The 18,359-nt window shown below is 51.7% G+C and overlaps 6 protein-coding genes across 6 annotated transcripts; 3 read left to right on the plus strand and 3 right to left on the minus strand.

Annotated features, from left to right (window-relative positions):
- Nucleotides 1–374: 374 nt before the first annotated feature.
- On the minus strand, nt 375–2,367 carry PV06_07637 (uncharacterized protein; the record flags this gene model as incomplete). The annotated part of the gene is made up of 9 exons (XM_016408898.1): nt 375–627; nt 682–788; nt 838–893; nt 942–963; nt 1,015–1,282; nt 1,332–1,445; nt 1,494–1,618; nt 1,665–1,825; nt 1,878–2,367. The coding sequence occupies 9 exons, from the start codon at nt 2,365–2,367 to the stop codon at nt 375–377; spliced, it is 1,596 nt and encodes a 531-aa protein (XP_016260652.1).
- Nucleotides 2,368–5,888: 3,521 nt separating this feature from the next.
- On the plus strand, nt 5,889–7,419 carry PV06_07638 (uncharacterized protein). Its single transcript, XM_016408899.1, has one exon. It carries the CDS (start codon nt 5,972–5,974, stop codon nt 6,821–6,823), a length of 852 nt encoding a protein of 283 aa, XP_016260653.1. The 5' UTR covers nt 5,889–5,971; the 3' UTR covers nt 6,824–7,419.
- PV06_07639 (uncharacterized protein) lies at nt 7,303–9,850 on the minus strand. The gene is made up of 2 exons (XM_016408900.1): nt 9,272–9,850; nt 7,303–9,219 (listed from the first exon to the last, which is right to left on the minus strand). The coding sequence occupies exons 1-2, from the start codon at nt 9,776–9,778 to the stop codon at nt 7,513–7,515; spliced, it is 2,214 nt and encodes a 737-aa protein (XP_016260654.1). The 5' UTR covers nt 9,779–9,850; the 3' UTR covers nt 7,303–7,512.
- A 293-nt stretch (nt 9,851–10,143) lies between these two features.
- On the plus strand, nt 10,144–12,328 carry PV06_07640 (phosphatidylserine decarboxylase). Its single transcript, XM_016408901.1, has one exon. It carries the CDS (start codon nt 10,261–10,263, stop codon nt 11,944–11,946), a length of 1,686 nt encoding a protein of 561 aa, XP_016260655.1. The 5' UTR covers nt 10,144–10,260; the 3' UTR covers nt 11,947–12,328.
- PV06_07641 (uncharacterized protein) lies at nt 12,235–15,577 on the minus strand (the record flags this gene model as incomplete). Its single annotated transcript, XM_016408902.1, has 2 exons — nt 12,235–14,841; nt 14,888–15,577. 2 exons carry the CDS (start codon nt 15,575–15,577, stop codon nt 12,235–12,237), a joined length of 3,297 nt encoding a protein of 1,098 aa, XP_016260656.1.
- A 1,202-nt stretch (nt 15,578–16,779) lies between these two features.
- PV06_07642 (uncharacterized protein) lies at nt 16,780–17,837 on the plus strand (the record flags this gene model as incomplete). The annotated part of the gene is made up of 2 exons (XM_016408903.1): nt 16,780–17,043; nt 17,100–17,837. The coding sequence occupies 2 exons, from the start codon at nt 16,780–16,782 to the stop codon at nt 17,835–17,837; spliced, it is 1,002 nt and encodes a 333-aa protein (XP_016260657.1).
- Between the last annotated feature and the right edge of the window lie 522 nt (nt 17,838–18,359).

The following is an 18,359-nucleotide window of genomic DNA, read 5'->3' on the forward strand; positions in this document are numbered from 1 at the left end:
GCGATGAAGCACGCGACAGATGGAAAAGCTTAGGATTAAATCATAACGGGTAGATGGATGCTCGGGTTTTTGAAGCCGAGGGGCATTTGGGGGTTGGCGAGAGGTCGGTTTACGGAGTGAAAGGATGGGCCCAGGCGGGCGAGGGGCACCCCCAAGCTGAGGTACCTAAGGTACTAGGTACGGAGTAGACACCTAGCCTATTGGGTCTAGGTCCCTGGGTACGCGTGGCCCTAATCAAATCACAGGTGAGTCCGTCCGCATTGACCTCATTCAACCACAGTACGGACACGGTCTGTAATCATGTCAATTTTTCATCCATCTCTCTTGATATCCTTCAAGTATAGCAGGGAGCCTTCGTCACACAGGCATGGCGCTCAATATACGAAGATAAAGTCTTCATTTTCCCAGTCAGTCTTGTCATCAAACGCATGCTGTCCGAATCCATCCTCCTCAGCATCATCATCCGCAGCAGCCGCAGTTCTAGCCTTGATTCTCTTCATTGACTTGTCCACTATCTTTGCTTTCTTCCCTAGGCTTTCTCGTGTCTTTGCATGTTTCTTGTTTAGCATCATGAGGAACAACACCTGTGCTGCATACAGGCCGATCAAAACAACAAAAAGCGCGAGACTGCACCATGTTAGCCAACGTTACCTGGCTAAGAGAGCAAAGGAAACCACGCACTTCGACAGTAACCCGCGGTGATACAACGGTGCCTCGCCTGTCGTGTACAGGTTGGGTCCCAGTACATTGCCAGCACATTGAGCAACGAAGAGCACTCCGGTGGTTACCTGGAACAACATCAGCCCCGCAAAATCAGCGGTCAGAAGGACTACTCACCTTTTTCTTGGTCTCCCCTGCGGTATTGCCCGCGCTCCAAGAGTATATCAAAGGTGCTTACTGCGTTAGTTGAGGCCTTTAACGCAGTCTCCTCAAGTACTTACTAATGCCAGGATATACGGATATCTGCTCCCATTAGCAAAAGCCCGAATCATATACCTGAAGAGCTTAACTCACCAGATAGTATGCTACCAGCAGTGGACCTTTTTCCGACGCACTCCGCGGCAATTGAAGCAACATCACACATCCAGCAATCGGCGGCAGACTGAGGAATGCTAAGACTGGAGACTTCCACTTGATCTTGGTCGCCACCCACGCTCCACCCATGGTCGCTATCAATTGAACTGCTCCGAATGGCATGTTGAGAAGGATGGTTTGGAATTTGTTGAAGCCGAAGTTCTTGATGATAAGCGGACCAAAAGTCGAGATACCACCACTTGGAACGCTGGGACATATCAGTAGACATTTCAGCACCACAGTTCTCGTGCACTTACGAGATAGAGAACATCATCGCAGCCCAAAGCCAGGTCTTGATGTCCATGGCAGCTTCTTTGACGTGCGACCATTTCCATTCATTGCCTTCGACACCCTGGTTGTTGGCTCGCAATCTACAACAAATGTCAGCCGCATGGCCTTTGACTGAGTTCTCCTCCTACCTTTCAATCGCCACCAGCCTATCCTCGCCGTGCAAAAACCGTGCTGAAACAGGCGAATCTGGTAAGAAGAACCAAACGAGCACGGAGTATGCCACGGTGATGAGTCCGAAGAACAAGAAAATGATCTGTAGACTTGTTAGGCACTATCGTACATCGGGGGTGTCTTCATACCTGATATGGCTTGAGATGAGGCGAGTCGATATGGCCGATGCCATAGGTCAATAGCGAACCAAAGATGTTTGTGATGCCATTCATGGCGTACCATGCACCCAATCTAACCGGTTGCTCACGTCGACGCCACCACATCTGGGTTAAAGCAATAAATGCAGGAGCTACAGTCATGTCAGTACAGGAACAAAGGGATCCTGGCTATCTCTCACTTACCCACGCCGGCTTCGAATAGTCCAAGAAACAGGCGGCATGCCAACAATCCTCCAAAGTTGTGCGCTGCAGGCATGGATGCAAGTGCGATACCCCAGAGCAAAACGATGACAGCGAGAAACTTGCCCAGCGGCAACTTGACCAGCATATATGCTATAAGAGGCTGCGCCACCAGTTGAGCGACGTAGACCACCGAGCCCAACCACGAATACTGCTGACCATGGAGATTCGCATCCTCCACGAGTCCAAAAACTGAGGCATATGCCAAAGTTGCCTTGTCCAGCGCTTGAAGAAAGTATATTCCCAGGACGATGGGTAGGACGAATAGATCAATCTTTCTCAGGACTCGCGAATTGTTCTCCGGCGTCAGGACTACACGCTGCCCTGATTCGTTCAAGATCTTGTTCGCTTTGTCATTGCGAGCGTTGACTGTTGCCGATTCAATTTTTGATTCGACATGGTCGGTTGGGGCTTTGATGGCCTGTCCCTCCATGATGAAATCTCTGCACGAATCTCACACTTCTTCTGCCAGATGTTCCGGAGAAGAAGCAGGAATTTTGATGAGCAGCCACCATTGAGTGGGATTCGCTTCACGATAAATACTTGAAATTGTAGGGTCACAAGCGACCTACCCAGTATCGGGTCCACGGCCGAGAATGGCATCGGCTCGTCGTCTCCTCCATCATGATCTCCTGAGGGTTGCGGGTGATGGTATGCTTGGGGATGAGATTCTGGGGTCATGCAATGGTGGGGATCAAGTCAATCATCGGCGTTCGGTTGACAACTGCGAGAGCTACTCGGCATTTGATGTTGCTCATTGGCTCTGAGCGTCCAGGATCGCACTTGGTATCCGAAATCCGATCCCTGTCAGTACTACATGTTTCAAACATGCCTCTGCTGCTCGCTCTTTGAAGCCGATGGTCTAAAACACCGGGGCAAATGGTATCGGCAAGTCATGTTGGGATACGAATCGGAGTCAAGCCCGGTCTACCAGGGCAGAAATATCCCATTCCAGAACCACGACATGGACACGTCTAGATATCAGTATTTACGTTAGCTTGCTCAAGTCCACCAGTATTCATAGCCAACATCCAGGATTTGCAGAAAGAAGTTGTAAGCTTGAACTCCTTGCAGCATCTGTACGCTCGTAGGCAGGTCAGCTTGACGAGCTTCAGAGCTCGTCCTTCGTCGGCTTGTATATCTCCTTGGACTTCTTCCAGAATTCGATTTCTCAACCTAGGACACGATGCCACAGCTTGAAACCATACCCAAGGCCTATCAGGAAGTCGCTCCAGGCAAAGCGAAGAATCATGCATCGATTCATCTCCAGTCAGAGAACAATGGCATCCCCATAGACTTCACTTTCGAGGCAGTCCGCCCAAACATCTTCCGCACCACATTTACGTCGTCGACGCATCCCCTTCCACCTTACCCAAGCATTCCACTGCCAGACACTAAGCTTACCGATGCAGAAGTGACTGCCCTTACCCAATCAACCCACTCGGCTGGATTCATCATCAACAGCGTTCGGGCTACTCTGACATGGGCACATGCTCCTGTTGTCTCCCTCTGCTGGGCAGACTCCCAAACGCCGCTCCATGAGGATCTAGCGTTTCGCTCCTATACGTTCGATGGCCCCGGTATCGCCCACTATACTACTCATGACCGTACGGCTATGCATGTTGGATTGGGTGAAAAGTCCGGCCCAATGGATCTGACGGCTCGATATTTTCAGATCTCTGCGACAGACAGTTTTGGCTACGATGCCTACCACACTGATCCTCTATACAAACACATGCCACTGCTCATCAAAGCAACCCCCCAAGGCTGTGTCGCATTAGTATCAACATCTCACTCGCGGGGCTCCTGGAGCGTAGGTTCCGAGATCGACGGTTTGTGGGGTCACTTCAAGGTCTATCGTCAAGACTACGGCGGTCTCGAACAATACATCCTGGTCGGCCGGACACTCAAGGACGTCGTGCGGTCCTATGCCGAATTGATTGGGTATCCGCTCCTCGCACCACGGTGGGCGTATGGCTACCTCTCTGGTGGGTACAAATACACCATGGGCGATGAGCCTCCGGCACACGAACAACTGTTGGACTTTGCACAGAAACTCGAAGAACATGATATCCCTTGTTCCGCTCATCAAATGAGCAGCGGGTACTCCATCTCTGAATACGAACCTAAAGTGCGCAATGTATTCACGTGGAATCGACACCGTTTCCCAGAGCCGGAGGCCTGGATCAAAAAGTACCATAGTCTAGGGATCCGATTATTGACCAACATCAAGCCGTTCGTCTTGACAAGCCATCCTGACTATCCTTTGCTGGCCGAGGGCAAAGGCCTGTTCACAGATCACAGAACGGGATCTACAGCCGAAATGCGTCTATGGAGTGCAGGAGGTGGTGAAAGCGGACTCGGTAGCCATGTCGACTTTACATCCTCAGCGGCATACGAATGGTGGGTCTGTGGTGTACAGAAGCTGAAAGAGCAAGGCATAGACGCCATGTGGAACGATAACAATGAATACACCCTGCCCCATGATGATTGGCAACTGGCCCTCGAGAAGAACATCCTTCCGACATCCAACGCTGAGGTGGAAAACAAGGTCGGTCTGTACGGCCGGGCTTTGCACACTGAACTCATGGCCAAAGCATCCTACGAGGGACTGTTACGTGCCGAGCCTGCCATCCGTCCTTTCGTTCTAACTCGCAGTGCAAGCATAGGAACTCTGAGGTACGCTGCAAGCTCATGGAGTGGGGACAACATGACAAGCTGGGAAAGCATGCGCGCCGCAAATGCAATATCTCTCAACGCCGGGGTGAGCCTTATGCACTGCTACGGCCACGACATTGGTGGATTTGAAGGTCCGCAACCTTCACCTGAGCTTCTACTTCGCTGGGTCCAGATTGGGTGTTACCAGATTCGCTTTGCAATCAATTGCTTCAAAACGTCGCCCCAAGACAATCAGGCAGGTGAGGTCATCGAACCTTGGATGTATCCCGAGATCACACCTCAGATCCGCAAGGCGATCAAGAGAAGATACGAGATCATGCCGTATATCTACTCGCTCGGGTTGGAGAGCCATTTGAGTGCCAGTCCTCCGCAGAGATGGATCGGCTGGGGATACGAGGCAGATCCGGAAGTCTGGACTAAGAAGCTAAAAGCTGGCGAAGAGCAGTATTGGTTCGGTGACACCTTACTCGTTGGGGGTGTATATGAACCTGGTGTCGACAAGGTGAAAATATGCCTACCCCGTAGAACGATCGAGGACGGTTTCGACCACGGTTATGTCAATCTGAATGCACCTTACGAGTATCTTGCTTCGGGCCAGTGGGCGAGTGTACCCTCTCCATGGAGGGAGAGTATACCTCTGTTTGCAAAGGTTGGCGGTGCGATCCCTGTTGGAAAGAGTATACAGACCCGCATGCCTGGCGACAAGAGTCTAGAGTCACAGACACTGCCTGAGGACGACTATCGAGGCGTTGAGATCTTCCCGCCCAAGAGCAGTTCACATGGGAAAACTTTCTCGACGACGTGGTATGAAGACGATGGTCTGTCGTTGACCCCGGAGATCTCGGCCTTTACGGTAACGTACAGTTCGACCGAGGAGAAGGTCATTGTTGATGTGTACGCACACTCCGGCAATATCTTTGTTCCGCCATGGAAGGACGTCGTTGTTATATTGCCTCATGGAGATCAGAGATATGTGGAATCCGCCAGAGGTATGGAGACGAAACGCCTTAGCAAGGGGGACTGTGGAAGAGTTCGATACAGCGTATCAGTTGCGGGATTGGCAGACGGAAGCATGTGCAATGGTTACCACTGACATTGGTTACTTGGCCATAGATTTTTGTACGTTGTTTAAATGTGGAAACTATTGACAAGGTATGGCCGGTACAAAAGGAGACCCCCTTTGCTTGTGCTTTGTATTGTCAATGACATCATCACATGCTTACAGCCTCGTTTCCTCAGCCTTGTCTACTCCAGATTACAAGTCCGCATCATAGAGTGTGTCTACCTGCATCTCACGCCTCCTTTGTCCTTTTTAGACCTCACTTACACACACCACTCTCAGTCATCGTTCTGACATAATGTCCGCCGAAGCGTGCTGTACCTGCGCAACGCTCCTCGCTGACGCCAAAGTTCCCTACGACCCGGATTCGGAGAAACCGATCGTGTACAACCGGCGCCTGTCGTGTTGCTCTCGTGAAATCTGCGCTCTGTGTCAGTACAAGAACCCACGGTTCCAAAACTATTGTCCGTTTTGTCAGATCTCTTCCGGTCCTTCGGTCCTACCGAAGGAAGGGTTACGTCTTCCTCCGTCCTACTCGAAGAAGACGACAACATCCGCCTCTGTCGAGAAAGACTCGCCGCCACCACCATCCTACGACGAAGCCATCCTCTCCCGAGACTCTTCGAGCCGACGACCGGAAGACCTTCACGGCTCCGACACGAGCACGCTTCCTCCCTCGGACACCAGAGACACGATCCACCACGTCGATCTCGACAATGACACCCTCGCTTCTCTGTCTTTGGCGTACAACGTCCCTGTCGCCGTGCTGAGACGACACAACAATCTGTTCTCCGACTCGCTACTGGCGGCCCGCAAACACGTCCTGATCCCGAGGAGTCACTACGACGGCCCTCCGCTCTCGACCCCGCCGGACCCGGAAGAGGAGGGACGCAAGACCAGACTCCGCAGGTGGATGGTGGCGACAAAGTGCGCCGACTACGGCGTCGCCACGCTCTACCTCAAGGGCTCCGGGGGTGATCTCGACACGGCGGTGCAGGCCTTCCGGGCCGACGAGGAGTGGGAACGGGATCATCCCCTACAACAACCGAACAAGGGCAAGACGAAGAGTCAACCTTCGGCCCGGAGACCACTGACGAGTCGAGTCACCAGGGTCGGCGGTGCGAGTACGTTGTCGGGCCAGTTGTCGTGAAGCCCATGCTCAGGGCGCCATCCACCCAATACCTTACCCCGACACTCTCAACACCGCAGTCCACACAAGACCGCGTCATGAGTTGTCATACGTGTACACACACATCTTCGCGATGATGGAAGATTGACGCCGTCTTGGACATCCTCTACTGTATTACGCCCACATAATGTACACGACGACGACGACGACGATGACGACGATGACGACGTGATGACCTCCCTCTACCGAAGGAAATGATGTATTTATTATATCCCCATCGAAACCGTCGTTATATATATTCCTACGCATTCCAACAAAAATTGGTTGGTATGCAGCAGCCAAGGTCGAGGGAACGTTTCATGTCCCTTGAGCGAAGAACGCTTCAAGTACACTTCAAACCGACATTGAGAACAAATCCCAGACGGATTGCAGCCTTGGCCCCTCGTGAGGACTCGAATGTCATTACTGACGCGATAAGCACTGTATGTGCAAGTGAGTCCGAGGGATACAGATTTAGATAGATCTAGAAGATGTCATTTCATGCATGCCAAGTCACCTTTTTGAAACTGCTAAGACCGAAACTTATTGAGAAACGAGAAGCTCTTGCTCATGCAAGCCATATTCATCGCAGGACCCATACTCCATTTCCTTTCTCATAGATAGTTGGCGAAAGCGTAAAAGTCGAAAGACCATAAAAATTGCCAGGATGATCAAGTCGTCCGATTCCTGAGTTGGCCGTCTTCCACCCCTGCATCACGAATCTGAACGGAGGAACTTGACGGGCTAGATTCCTCAGGCCTGTCCACTTTTACTTCTGCATGTGTGCCCAGGTTTGTCTCCGCCACAGCAACACCACTCTGCTCATTTTCAGTACTGGTCTGACGTCCTGCTGCCGCCTCTTCCTCTGCCCGTCTTCGCTCCTCTTCTTCGCGCTGTGCCTGTCGTCTCGCTTCCTCTCTCGCCATAACATGTCGCTCTCCGACGCCAGGTATCAGACTTGCCAGGAAGAGCGCCACACCCTGCTCGATTCGATAAAGGCTTTCTCGCCAAATTCCACGATTGCGCCCTCGCCTCTCACGCAGCAGTCTAGCGGCAGCTTCTTCAGGTGTCATCTGCACTGCTCCACGAATATTTGCTGGTCGTGGAGCACCTTGAATCGTAGCATTCGCTCCTTGGCCCTGTGCTGCCCCATCAAGTTGAGGCTGTGGAGCCTGGGGGCCGATCAAATTATCTAGGTGTCGCCGTGCAGCTTGCATTCCACGAACAAATGGCCCATTCTGGGGCTGGAGACAGACAACAACGGCAATGATGATCATGGCCCATCTTTTCCAGGTTCCTGGTTCGGAAAACACAAACATAAAAAGATACAGTCGCAGGAATAACCAACCACGTTGTATCAGAAATGCAAAGATGTCGTTATCCTCGGCATTCTGTAAACCTTGCGCTACCTGGGGTTGAGCCAGCCTCTGCCCCGGTCTGACGATAGCTCTGTCAACATTGGCACCGGCACCGTCCGCCTGGCCAAGAGGCTGTTGCTGCGTAGGAACTCCGGGTTCAACAGTCCTTTCAGGCTGTGTTGTCTGAGCATTAATGACTGGGGTTTGAGAAACGGGCCGCATAGAAGTAAAATAACCGAAGCCAGGTGAAAACAAGAACCCTCGAGGGCCTGTGGCCGTCCACAGCAGCCAGGCAGTTCCACGGGGAGGCAAATTTCGAGTTGTAGAGGTTAGTCGCTGATGCTGATCGAAGAGTGGTGGATAGGGAGGATGGAGGTTGTGGAGGGGTAATGGACCTGCCGTGAGTGCCGGTGTGTTCGCATGGGTAGGATTGAGCGGCGGTGGTTGGTGTGCTGTGTGGGATTGCGGTGGTACTGCTGGTGGATCTTGAGATGATGGTGTTGTTGTGCGGTTGCTTGGGTGGCTCATCACTGTGGTTTGGTGACGATTTGGACGGACGGCTCTGTGAACTTCAACAGTGTCGCGTATATTCGTAGTAGTATTTGTGGTGACAGTCCTTGGGTTGGGTCCGGCTTGATGTCCTCGGAAGGCAGGTGGTTGTAATTGAGCAACCTGTTGTGGAGTGAGGCCGACGAACGGACCTGGCTGGTTTTGTGGATTGCCTCCCTGATTCAGTCTCACTACCTGGACTGGTCCATCGACATGAGTCGCAAAATTATTGCGCAGCATGGCAAGCCCGTGCTGTACAGTATGCAGATCGGACTCTACTTGCTGCTGAACGCGAGCGAAATGTGCCTGGAGCTCGTGATTGAGGCCAGGTACAGAGGGATTTGTTGGCGGGCCTGGAGGCTGATTCAAGGGTCCGGTTGCGTTGGGGGCAGTGGCAGTGGTGGTCGCATCTTGCTGAGACTGGATGACAATATGTAGCGTGAACGGGAGAGGGCCAGGAGTACTTCCAGCCTATAAATTCGCCATTAGTATTGAGAGCACTCATAGATGGTACCGTACTGACCTGGATGCGGAAGACCTCGCGCAAGGTGGCATCGCTGCGCAGGAGCGGCCTCCCATGGTAGATGAGGCGTTGATGCTGCGGAGAGGGGTGTTCTGGGAGTGATTCTTGTATTCGTTCCCTCAATGCCGACACGGTCGTGTCCACATGCAAGATCCCGATATTATGCGGTGGTCGTGGATTGCCAGTGACCAAGTACACTACTCGGAGGTTGAGATGATTTGGGGGTACCATGGGCGAATTTGTGGGCTCGTCCGAGGTGGGAGGAGAAGGTTGTTCATTTGATGGAGGAGGAGAACGTTCGCTCAAGGGCGGAAGAGGCTGTGCACTCAGAGGAGGATGTCGCTCGGTCACGGGAGAGTCTTCTTCCTCTTCCACGGTCGGAAGGCGAGGCTGGATGGTTGATGGAAGAAGAATTGGTTGTTGGCTCGACGATGGAGGAGGTGGCTCATATGAAGAAGGAGATGAGGGCTCGCTCGAAGGAGAAGAGTCGCCAGCAGGATCATCCATGATGAGGATGATGTGACCTGCTTATGGAAAGGTTCATCCTAGACTTGGAAAAGAATTGAACAACGTTGTCGCCAGCGTGGTTAAATTATTTAGATCTAGGTTCGGATGCGCCTCGTGTTTCGTTTTCGTATGTGATGAGGCTACGGTAATGCCTTCTCCGCACAAACGCTCAATACCTTAGGTTTGCTGTAATAGGCTCCTTGGGCGCATCGGGGGCTCCGTTTAAGGTGCTAATGGTGCTAAAGAGGTGCCTAGAGCCATGGATGAACCCACCAATCACCGCCAAATAGCGAGTGCCTAGTAAAACTCGCCTCAAGTTCAAAACCATCGTCATTGTGCAGCTTTCAAAAAACACCCGGTGCTCAGTTCACCATCTTTCGTCACTGCAAAGAACGAGTTCTTCGACCACAACATTCTCCTCACCATTTTCTCTTATTCGGACCCCCTTACTCTATCAATGGCCTCCTGACCTGTTGAATACCATGGCCACTGCTACCGCCAGCAATGCAGGCAGAGCATGCCTCTACCGCCGGTCACCCTCCTCCATCATATCCTCGACTCTCGTGCGGCCCCTCTTTGAGCCTCTGCCTTCCTGTCCTCCGCCACGATGTCATCTACAATTCCGCATTCAACAACGGCGCAGCTTCGCCCACACATCCCGTCGATGCAAACAAGACAGACAGAACAGCCAGAAGGAGGAGTCTTTTTCCTCGCGGCTGGGCAAAGCATGGCGCTCCACCAAGACCGAGTGGAAGCCCATTCCCATAGGTCTGGGCATTGGTTTCCTCGGTCTTTTCCAGTTCATACGCATCCGCAATCGTGAAGGCGGCGCATCCGAGGGCTCTGGCGAGACGGATGGCAAGCGTCCCCCCAAACGAGAAAGAATCTATCCGACCGGTGGTGGCTGGCAGGTCTCGATCATGTCCACACTGCCATTGAAGGCCATATCCCGTGTCTGGGGCCGCTTCAACGAGCTCACAATCCCTTACTACCTGCGCGTGCCGGGGTTCAAACTCTACGGCTGGATATTTGGCGTCAACTTCGACGAGGTGGCCGAGCCAGATCTGCACGTCTACCCCAACCTGGCCTCCTTTTTCTACCGTGAACTCAAGCCAGGAGTGCGGCCCTTGGACCCAAACCCCAACGCTGTCCTCTCGCCGGCGGACGCAAAGGTACTGCAGTTCGGGACCATCGAGAACGGCGAGGTGGAACAGGTCAAAGGCATGACGTACAGTGTCGATGCGCTGCTCGGCAAGATCGCACCCACGACCCCCAATCCTCAGCATCCCTCGGCCATCTTTGCGACCCCCAAGGACCAATCGACCTCTCAAGACGACCCAGCCCTTGAAGCCAAATCCATCCACGCGGACGAAGAATTCGCCAACGTCAATGGCATCTCCTACACCCTCCCCTCGCTTCTCTCCGGCGCTCAGGCCTCGCCCGATGGGCCTCATACACAAGATGCATCTACAAAATCCCTCCCATCCTCCGAGGCTGCCGTGTCCGCCGACCTTGCCACGACGTCGCCGTGGTGGTCGCCGTTCTCGTCCCCCTCGACGAACAAGAAGCTGTACTACATTGTCGTCTACCTTGCGCCCGGCGACTACCACCGCTTCCACAGCCCCGTGTCGTGGGTCTGCTCGGCCCGACGACACTTCGCGGGCGAACTCTACTCGGTCAGCCCCTATGTCCAGCGCATGCTTCCCGGGCTCTTCACGCTCAACGAGCGCGTCGTCCTCCTCGGCCGCTGGAAGCACGGCTTCTTCAGCTACACGCCCGTGGGCGCGACCAATGTGGGCTCCATCGTCGTCAATTTCGACAGGGAGCTGCGCACCAATAGCCTCACCACCGACACCGAGGCCGACAGGCAGGCTGCGGCCGCCGCTGCCCGAGGGGAACCCTACAGCGGCTTCAGCGAGGCCACGTACGACAGGGCGAGCAAGATCTTGGGTGGTCACGCGCTGCGCCGCGGAGAGGAGATGGGTGGCTTCAAGCTCGGGTCCAGCATCGTGCTCGTCTTTGAGGCCCCCGCCCGCGAGCGCAAGTCGAGCCTCGATCAAGGGGGAACCACGGGAGCCGAGCTCAAGGGCGGCTTCAGATGGGCCATCGAGCGAGACCAGAAAGTAAAAGTCGGCCAGGCTCTGGGCTACGTCGTGGATGGCGATTAAGAACCTGTGGTCTTCATACAGTACTTTTCCGCGACTTCGGTGGCACGTATGCGAAGTAGTGATGTTGAAAAAGAACCTCTACTTTGGAATGTATATTGTACACTAGTCATTCCGTCATTTATGGTCTATTCATCATGAGCAAAGTGACCCTCGAGCACTTTCTTCTCGAACACATTGAACAATCGCCGCAAGCGCCAATGAAAAAATAGTTGTCGTATGCTTTGAAAAAAGAAACGCCAAATGTCTGCCAATACCGTCAACCTCTTGAAGTAGCGATACCCGTATCAATCATGTCAGTGTCCAGACCAAAACACCGACACATCCAACCAAAACAGAGAAAACGACAAGAAGACCACCCTTCTCGATAGCTTGGGCTTTTCGGACGTGACTCGGGTGTAGACGCGGAGCAGCGCCGTTGGTTATTGCAGTCATGGCCGACGTAGATAGGATCCCCTCCCGACCCATGTCGTGAGCCAAAACAAAACCACCCATCATATAAGTAGCCACACAAACTAGCAAGAGAAACCGACCAGCCTCAAGTTGTGTTTCAATGGCGTCAGATGCCATGACGGTTGTAATCTTCTTAGCAAGCATGGTATGACTAAATTCCGCCCGGTTGTGGACAAAGCACCAAGCCTTCTCGAGCCACTCGCCACTCTTCAAAAGTTGTACTCGTTCGAATGGTATCCTGTTGACACCATTCAGCCTAGTAATCAACAATTGAGCCGGCTTCAGGGGAAAGATAGGACAATTCTCCACATCGATCAAGACATCTCGAAGTGCGCCATGAGCCTTGAGTCCGGCAGATGACTCCGAGCTAGAAGGGGTAACTTCGTTGAATCGAGACGAAAATGTACATTCAGGAAGTGCAGATGAAGCGTAGATATTGTTAACAGCGTCAGGCAAACCCTTGGATAGTAACGCCACTTCAGCATTGGTTTGGGAATCAATGCAGGCATGACGACCGCTATCTTCGGTCTTACAGAGTTGAAGAGCACTAGATGAACAATCCGCGAGGCTGCTGCCAGCTCTTCCGATACCTGTGCGCTTGAGAATAGTAGTCGTGGTATTGCCTTTTGGAAAGGGGCCGCGGCGAGGCTGCTGGCTGTCTCCTGTGAAATGGAAATCATGCAATTCGTTTTTGCACTCAAGTCTTTGAGAAGGATCTCCATATAGGAGAAGATTGCAATCGGGACCCGAATAAACTTGCTGATCTCGCGCTTCTGTCTTATCATTACCAGATGGGCGATCGCCGAAGCCTTCTCCCCCCTCGTTAGCATCCATAGCATCCTTGATCATGTCGATCAGTCCGCTGATTGTTGGTCGATCTCGTTCTGAGATGATGATTCCGGAGGAACTGCCACTGAGTGAGCTGTGGTTTGACTTGTCAGTGTCAGACACTTTGTTTGAGACATTTGCATGTGCGTATGGCACCGGTGCACTATTAGAAGATATGTTGATGCTGTCAGAGAATGGCACACTGCGCCATGAGTCCTGTCTTGAGCATTTCGGTAACAAAGAGCTGGATGGAAGGGCCCTGTCAATGACATTCGAGGACATAAGAGCCGATTGTGAGGATGGACTATTCGGCGGAGCGAGCAGAAAATTGGCATCTTCTGCTGAGGCGTACGCAGGTATTTGTGGATGTTGTAGACATCCGTTGGAATCGTGCGCCAAATCCACGAGCTTGAGTGAGTGGTGTCTCCTGATTGCTTTCCCTGCAAACGTAGGAAAGCTCCTTCTCCTAATCCTTTGCATATCATTGTGATCATCAAAAGTTTCCCGGCTCGTAGGTCCTGGCCGTTTCGAAAATGTATGAGGCTGGTCGGTACGTAAATGTGTTTTTCGGTAGAGACCATGATGACCATTTCGTCGATGTGTGGCTGGTAAAGGATCCCACGGTGTTGCAGGGCTCTGTCTGCTGATTGCACTTTCACGACTCACATCTCCGGTCTCCTTTTTTGTCAAACGGAATCGTAATGCAGAAGGGTTCGAAAATCCACTCCTACTACTTTCAGGAAAGGCCTCCCATTCATAATCATCCACTTCTGGTGCCTCCAGTCCTCGACCTAAGCTCGCGCTAAATCCTTGCGTCTGCCCATCACGAGACTCAGACATAGAGATAGAGCCATGCATCAAATCCTCCGCACTTGTCCCAATAACTGCGCCTGTCCCTATGCTTCCTCTTTCGCATTGAGCTGTTCTCGTGTTGGGATTCCAGGCAGGGAATCGTGGTGTAGCCGGGTAAAATTCGCTCTTACTAGAGCCATGGCGAATGAATGGCTCGACGTAATGGGAGACAATCTCATCGGCATTATAAGAGATGCGATCATGCAACTTACTGACAGTATTGTCTTCTACACTTTCAAGTATGGCGCTGGATTCAAGGTGGTGCTCAGCCACTTGCAGAACCCCAAACGCAGATGGGACGCGATGGCATGCTAGATGACGCAGAGGTATATGAGCATCAGAAATGGGCAAGACCTTTGCGAAATAATCGTCGTCTTCTGAGGAGGAGCTTGATCGGCTCAACGGGAAGCGAGGCTCGAATCCACTCGACCTAGGCTGGCTTACTACCCTGTGTCCTTGAATCTGAGCATGTGCTGAACGTAAGTCTGGATACAAGGTGCGCATATTTTGAGAATGCAAGCTCAACGAATTTTCCGAGTCTTCTCTTTTATGTTTGTCCAGTAAGCAAGAGTCAGAGTGGTGTTTCGACGCAATAGAGGGCCGGCGGAAGCATGTAGGAAAAAAGGTGTATTCACTGGAATGAATGCTTAATGTCTCAAGAGGACTTTTCTCGTCTTCGGATGGAAACCTTTCGAAGTGGATACCGAAACTTGTTGATGCAGGGATGCTGAGATGATCAAGAGAGTCGTTGTCGGGTACGTATGACTACAACATGTAAGCTCTGTTCTACATGGGAAGCCACTGTACTCACTTCCAAACTTTGAATGTTGGTTTGTGGCTTTGAAGTTTCTTTCTTGTTAACAATGGCCGATGTGGCGACCGAAACGCGTCGGTGTGACAAATTGAGTGAATTGTCGTCTGTCCGCGTTTCTAGGTAAACATCACCGGTGTGAGATGATGATCCTTCTCTATCCAAACCTGTGCCTGAAGTCGACTTGGTTGTCACAGGTGGACTAGTCGGTAAGCTAGTACCACCACGGACGATATCAGTCGGAGGAGAGTGGTCTTGAAGTATTGCCTGGCAAGTCAAACGGACAGGGATATCTGGGTGGGAAGCAGACTGATGAACATGACTCTCGTCGATCATTTTTTCTACCGGGAGATCGCTAGACGGAAACCGCTGAGATGGAGTCAAGAGCGGAGTCGTGGATGTGATCGTGGGATCTCGCAAGAAAGCTGTTGAATCTGGATATGATTTTATCTTGAGAGGTGACTCAGGCGACAACGATGGCCACACCCGTCCATCACATGCTTTCTGAAAACCTTCGCCGTCCACCAAATCCGATGGAGCGGTGTGTGAACGCTGACGTCCAGGCTTCTTCGACGTGCGTTGAGCTCCCTGCGACTTGACGCTTTGGGGATTCTCATTGTGGCACTCCCAAGCAGACTCTTGCAAGCCTACATCATGACGCCATCGTAACTCAGCAAGCTTCCAAGACATGTTGGTGGGCCAATGTCGATATCCAGTGTCTCCGTCGGATGTAAACTGCCGGGACGTTGTCCTTTGGGAACGGTTTGATAAGGACTGAGGGAGTGGGCGATGGATGCGTCATTGGCAGAGCCAAGGATCAGGACTCAACGACAATCCAGGAATGATACAAACAGGCGAGGGGTTCAAACGCCTAGAGATGTGTGAGTCCAAAGAAGTCCAAAGAAGTCCAAAACTGCCAAACTGGTAGCTGAATATGGTTGCGTGATCCGAACAAGCAGGGAACGATGATCGGTGAGCAACAGAAAGCGTCTTTCGTGGCCCGTCCTTTCCACGAGATGCACAGAAACCACAGGCTTTGGTAGACATATCGAATGAGGAGGCAACAGCGAACCGTTTCAGATGCGAAGTAAAGGTAAGAGGTCCCCCTACAATTTCTAATTGCCAACAGAAAGGATATATGCTCCTTCCAGTGGGTGGAAGAGGGTGCAGATACAACGCGAAGTGAGGTACAACCTTGACTTCATACCTGCGCTGTTGTGGGAGCTTCATCATAGGAGGCTTCAACGACAATGTATTTTGCAAAGCATCATTTATGGCAGTCACGTTGAAAATCGGCGAGGCATTGTGAGAAATTGAAGACTTCAGTCGTGATCCTGCTGTCAGCCGAAATCGAAGAGAAGATTCCACGGACGTCGGAAAACATCTTAGTTCTGGGCCGACATCAGAATATTGAGAATATGAGTGGACTCCTGTTGAGTTGCCATGTTGATTAATGGAAATATGGACAATAGCCCTTGGAACAAATTGTCGAGATTGTGGAAAGTCGGGAGAATCTAACAACTGAGGTCGATGCCAAAAGGTTTCCAATACTTGAACGGAGAATTGATTTTCCGGCAACCGAAGTCAGTTGTGTCTCTCAACTCGCTCTACCGTAATACAGTAAGTATATTTGCCTAGGCATCCTAACTAGATGGCAGTTGACGCCTATATTGACAATTCGAAAAGACCCGCTGGGCATTTTTAGATGTTATAAACTTGGACTACAGCGATAAGACTCGTTGATATCCGCCCACCCTCGGAACAACCCTCCTTCATACGTTTCGACCTTCTGGAAGTTCTTCCTCCTTTGATGATAGAGTGTAAGAGTGCCAATTCTTCCGGTCTCTGACAAGACTTTAGCAACCCTTCGACTGGATACCCGGATGTGATAGATGGCTGGAGAAAGGCATGACAATGTTGTAGTGGTCGGAGCTGGAATCATTGGACTTGCGTCTGCTCTGCTGCTGGCTGAAGATGGTCTGAATGTCTCTATCGTGGCCAAAGATCTTCCAGGAGATGGTGGTCTAGGATGGGCAAGTCCCCACGCAGGTGCAACTCTGATCCCTCCCCCAGAAATGGGCAATCAGGAAATGGCAATGGAGTCTATCAGGTGGTATCGAAGTCTCGCCAAATCAGATCCCAGTAGCAGTGTTCGAGTTAGTTGTCAGTGCTCACTTTCACTTACTGTATTGCTGACCAAGGCACATATCAGACTGTAAAAGCCACTGAGTATTTCACCGACAGGGAGACCGACGATGCGATATGGTACAAGGAGTTCGTTCCGAAATACAAGCTACTTCCAAAGGGCTCACTGCCACCTGGTTACAAAGTTGGATATTCTTTTGAGACTTGCCTAGCTAACCCGGAGGTCTTCCTACCCTGGCTCAAAAAGACGCTGGAAGGGTTAGGGGTCAACTTCATACGATCCGAAGTAAAATCACTCCTCGAAGCCAAAGCAATGACCGGCGCGTCAATCGTTGTCAATGCCTCTGGACTTGGGGCGAAAACCCTTGCTACAGACTCCGCTGTTGTCGGATATCGGGGTCAGACGATGTTTGTCAAGAGCGATTATAACGAGGTCAGATTAATCAATGGCCACGAGTATACCTATGTCATTCCACGCATGTTCTCTGGAGGAGTCATACTAGGAGGCATCAGTCAAGAGAACAACTTTGATGGTACTGTTGACACAAATTTACGCAAAGACATCTTGCGGAGAGTCAACAGAATGACTGGGGGAGCATTCGAATACGTTAATATCGATACGGACGTCAAGGACATTGTCGGTGTTAGACCTGGCCGTAAAGGGGGCATCAGAGTTGAGCTTGATGGTGATACAGTTCATGCCTACGGCTTCAAGGGAGCGGGTTACGTGTATTCCTTTGGTGCAGCAGCCAAAGTCAAGCGACTTGTTCTACAGGCCCTTGGAAAAGCACGGCCGAAGCTGTGATGATGATAACGCAACATTGAAGCAATCGGTATCGTCAATGGTCGCAGTTCCATATCGAGGAGTTAAACATCTTGAACATAGTGATCAGGGTGTTGACACGACCAGTAAAGGTGCTTGTTCGGGCATACCACCGATCGATAAGATATGGTCCTCATTCAGTCCTGACATAAGCCAGAACACTTTTCTACCGTCTTCTTGGGAACAAGAGGTCTGACAAGCATTCTTCAATTCGATTTACTTTCCTCTCAAAACCAATGAGAAAAAGATTCAGAAACGAGGAACGAGGCTTCGTGGCAAGTCTGAGTGTCGCCCAGGCTGCTGGTCAACAACAAAACGACTTCGCTCTTCTCCGCTCTCGCTGATAACGTGCGCTCCGATTGTCGGCAAGTGTCGGCGTGGGTTACCTCTTTGTTCAAAACATCTTGAGCACATCCACGCCTTTAACTTCACTGCATACTTCGGCGTAGGGCGCAGGGTCGCTTACACGCAGCAGCCTTATCGCTGATGGGGTGTCTTGGCCTG

Source organism: Exophiala oligosperma (assembly GCF_000835515.1).
Source record: "Exophiala oligosperma strain CBS 72588 unplaced genomic scaffold supercont1.7, whole genome shotgun sequence".
NCBI classification, from domain to species: Eukaryota; Fungi; Ascomycota; class Eurotiomycetes; order Chaetothyriales; family Herpotrichiellaceae; genus Exophiala; species Exophiala oligosperma.